At 37.6% G+C, this 4,358-nt stretch overlaps 1 protein-coding gene across 1 annotated transcript in view; it reads right to left on the reverse strand.

Annotated features, from left to right (window-relative positions):
* elac2 (elaC ribonuclease Z 2) overlaps positions 1 to 1,884 on the reverse strand; it is a 33,657-nt gene extending 31,773 nt beyond the window's left edge. Inside the window, exon 1 of the mRNA XM_061712577.1 lies at positions 1,446 to 1,884. Within this exon, the coding sequence (XP_061568561.1) occupies positions 1,446 to 1,786 (341 nt within the window). The 5' untranslated portion in view covers positions 1,787 to 1,884. The remainder of the gene's footprint in view (positions 1 to 1,445) is intronic.
* Positions 1,885 to 4,358: the final 2,474 nt, after the last annotated feature.

A 4,358-nucleotide genomic window follows, 5' to 3' on the forward strand; every position in this document is an offset into this window, starting at 1 on the left:
TTGTAATGCTGTATTTGACCCGGTCTTTGTACGTTTTGACCGTATAGAAACATAATTCTTGCTATTGTAAGAATGAGATGTACCTGCTGGATCTACTGCCCTTACTTTTTAACAACTTGTGCTTTATTATTTTACCTTTTTCTTATCATTTTATTTGTTATTTACTGTTTAATTATATCTTGCTGCTTTTAATGTTGATGTAAAGCACTTTGAATTACCTTGTGTTGAATTGTGCTCTACAAATAAACTTGCCTTGCCTAGATTAACCTTTTAAGCACAAGTAGTTCCAGATCAACGCTTTCCTCCTCAAGTCAGTAAACTTTGGAAGGAAATCTGTCATCGGATTTGGAAGTAAAAAGGTGATTGAATTTGTAACACAACTGTGTCACTACTGATGTTTAAAAGCTCGGAGAAACAGGTGTGTTTTAAGTTTGGTCTTAAAAGCATCGATGGAGTAGAGTAGAGACGGCGGCAGATCGGTCCAGAGCCTCGGTGTGATCTCCTCGCACCTTAAAGCGGGTACGAGCAGTACTCGGGTTGTAAAAAAAGAAATCAGGGGGGATGGTGGATTTTATCATATGGGGACAGATAATTTGTGCTGATTACAAATAATATAATATATTACAAATAATAGCAGTGACCAAAACAGCTGCAGAAATACTGCAGGAATGACATAGCAGCAGTTAAATGCAGCCTTCTGTAAGCTTTAAATATCCACTGGGCTTACATCAAATACATCAAAACACAACAATAAAAAACACTTTTCTGAACTTATCAATATGACTCTGTCCTTCACAGGATAAGTAAAATGGATCACTGCAAAAACTCACAATCTTAACAAGAATATTTCTCTTATTTCTAGTTAAAATGTCTGATTTTAGTAAAAAGAATCTCATTACACTTAAAACAAGACTCATCACTGGAAAAACAACAATTTTCACCTGTTTTTAGTAGATTTTCACTTGAAATAAGTAGAAAAATCTGCCAGTGGAACAAGATTTCTTAGCTTGTAATGAGAAGATAAATATTGTCCCACTGGCAGATTTTTCTACTTATTTCAAGTGAAAATTGTCAAATAAGTTATTTTTCTGATGATGACTCTTAATGTTGAAATAGCAGTAAAACCACATTCATTGATAAAATGACATAAGGGATGGAAAGGGGGGATGGCAGTTTTACAGGGGGATGATTTGGACCGTTTTTATTTAAGTGGAGGATGCCGTATTTCTGCAGGTGTTTTGGTCACTGCTATTATTTGTAATATATTATATTATTTGTAATCAGCACAAATTATCTGTCCCCATATGATAAAATCCACCATCCCCCCTGATTTATTTTTACAACTCGAGTACTGATTGTAATGTTGTATGTTTTCTTGGGACCCCCTTAAAAATTAGATGGCACATCTCAAGGTGCAAATCCACGCTCCCCCCCAGGTGGCCTACCTGTTGAACTCGGAGAACACGTACAGAGACCCCGCGTTGTCTCTGGTTCCGGCTCCGACCACCTGCGCGTACACGGTGGACGGTCCGTGCGCGTCCCCGTGGCGGCCGCGGTTCTCCCGGGTCTTCAGCCGCCGCAGCGGCTCCTTCTGCCGGGCCTTCCTCTGCCCGGGGCCGGGGCCGGGGCCGGGGCCGGGGGTGGGGGTCGCCATGGCCCGGGAGGGGGCACCGGGACCGGGACCTGGTGATGGACTTGAACAGGGAAAACCACGTGCGAGGAGGAGACGTTTGCCGTTCACGCGCAGCGCCGTCGCGAGCCCCAGCAGCGCGCGTGAAGCGGTCATTAAAAACACGCAAACAGGTTCGGTAAAGGTTCAATTAACCAACTTTATAAACATCACCATCAAGAGGTCGGCACACACGTGAGTCCTCTTCCGGAAACCAGTGATGACGTCGCCTGCTCCTGACGCTGATTGGTGGTTGGAGGTGTCAATCAGGTCTCAGAGCCAATCAGAGCGGAGGACTCGGAGAGGAAGGCGGGACTTCTCGTGGAAGAACGAAAACAAACGACGCCTTAGGTCATCTTAAAAAGCCTAATTATTTTATGTGTCATCATTTTTTAAGTAGATTTGATGATATATGTTACATCCGTCCGAAAAAACTCCGAGATGTTGAGGCTCCGACATTTTGACATGTTTTACTTTCATTTAATTTCTCTGCATTAATTTATTTCCCCCTCATTCTTTTTTTATTTATTTATTTATTTTTATATGTATTTATTTATTTTCTTCCTTTTATGGAGGATTTTTTGTGCCAAAATTAAATAAATAAATATACCATTAATTAATTAATTAACTAATTAAATGTGTCATTAATTAAAATGGGAATGAAATATGACATTCATTAATTAAATGTGTCATTAATTAATTAAATACTGAAATAATTCAATATATTTTTTTACCTAAAATGAATTATATTTTAATTAATTAATGACATATTTAATTCCAATTTTAATTAATGAATTATATATTTAATTCCCATTTTAATTAATTAATGACACATTTAATTAATGATATATTTAATTCCCATTTTAATTAATTAATTATGTATTTATTTAATTTTGGCATTAAAAATCCTCCATACCTTTCCCGTTATGCAATCTCAATTTAATAGGAGGTATGATTGTTCTCTCAATCTGATGTTTGTCTGATTGGTGACAAACTCAGATGTTTACATCTGAGTTTGTCATTGTTCTTGTTAAATAAAGTAAAAAAAAAAAAAAACAATAAAAATAATAATAAAACTAACAAATAGGTTGGCCCTGCAAAGGAAGTTGGTAGTTCACGTCTGCTTAGACGTTACTGGGAAGACTGAAAACTGCCTTTAAATCTGTACTAGCCTAGAAAACAAACTTTAAATCAACTCAGCGGGTTGCCTAGCAACCATCCGCTGCAGCTCATTAACTATACCGTTATCTCCATCAACCCTCATTTTCCACAACTTCTGGTTGGTGGCTGTGACTTTAATGAGGTTAAAATTCCAAACAAATTAATTAGAAATACGTTTAATTATTCATCTCATACCCCTCAGTATCCTACAGAAATTCAATCTTACAGTTTTACCCCAAACATATCATCACCATGTTACAAACAAAATACTTAAAATTTCCAATTACTTCCAAAGCAAAAGAACTCAATTTTAAAACCTTAAATGATGTAAACCCATCCAGTGATTTGTTGCGACAGCGGTTTGGTATAATACCAACAAAATACACAGTTTTTAGTTTCAATACCAATGGTATTGAAACTAAAAACTGTGTATTTTGTGATGAATGTGAAACCACTGATCATTTATTTTTTGAATGCAAATATTCTAATACCCTTTGGCAGGATAAACATGACTGGCTTCACCCGAAGGTTTTTGATCTGCAGGACTTCTCACGAAAAGCTTTTATTTTTGGACTTTCAATGGACAACACCAATGATGACTTTCTGATTCATAATATCATAATTCTGGGTAAATTCCACATCCACAAATCCAAGTATATGAAAGTGAAACCTCGATTTTGTGTTTTCCATAACGAATTCCTTCACTTTTCCAAAGCCCTTAAACTCGTGACAAAAAGAAATGCAATACAACTTTTGAACATAATTGTTGCATATAATTTATTGGATAAGCCCTAGCCTCTTTCATTATTTTCCTCTTCATTTTGTTTATTTTCTTTTCCTTCTGTTTTCTCTCAAATGCACCAGGGGCCTGTACTACGAAGCAAGTTCAACATACCCAGGATATCTTTTCCTTATCCAGATACACTAAGCCGGACAATTGCAATCACGCTAAGCGGTCACACGACGGTGGTTATCAACTCGGTATATCAACCCAGGTTTCTCCAATCTGGATATGAGCGCGTGCACATAAAAGGGGCGGTGTTTTCAGCGCATGACCAATCGCAAGCATGGAGAAGTCCGCTGTCAGAGCCGCTTATTTCAGTAGCGAAGAGCAAAGGATAAATTACACTGTGATTTAACTTAATATTTAGACTTGAAATTAAAAGTTCATGTCGTGTTCAAATTAAACGAGGTCTGACATTTCATCCTCTCTCAAATGACTCATACCTTGTTTCTACAGTATATTTACAGTTTGTACATTTGCAAAAGTAGTTTTCTTAGAAAGACGGAGTGAGGGTATCTACAGCAAAGACAAACGTACTCGCATACCTCTCTGTCAGGAGAAAAGAAATGATAAAGTGTTGATACTTGGGTATGAAAGGAATTGCTTAGTTTCTTGACTAATTCAATTTTTGTTGAAAGTCAGCCCACTCTTTTTTTTTTCCTCTCACGACCCGCGCACCGAGCTCCACTGGATTCTCTTCGAAAGGGCATGCCATTTTCCAAGAGAGCTGATTGGTCAGTGGGC

This window comes from Cololabis saira, chromosome 21 (assembly GCF_033807715.1).
Source record: "Cololabis saira isolate AMF1-May2022 chromosome 21, fColSai1.1, whole genome shotgun sequence".
Lineage (NCBI taxonomy): Eukaryota > Metazoa > Chordata > Actinopteri > Beloniformes > Belonidae > Cololabis > Cololabis saira.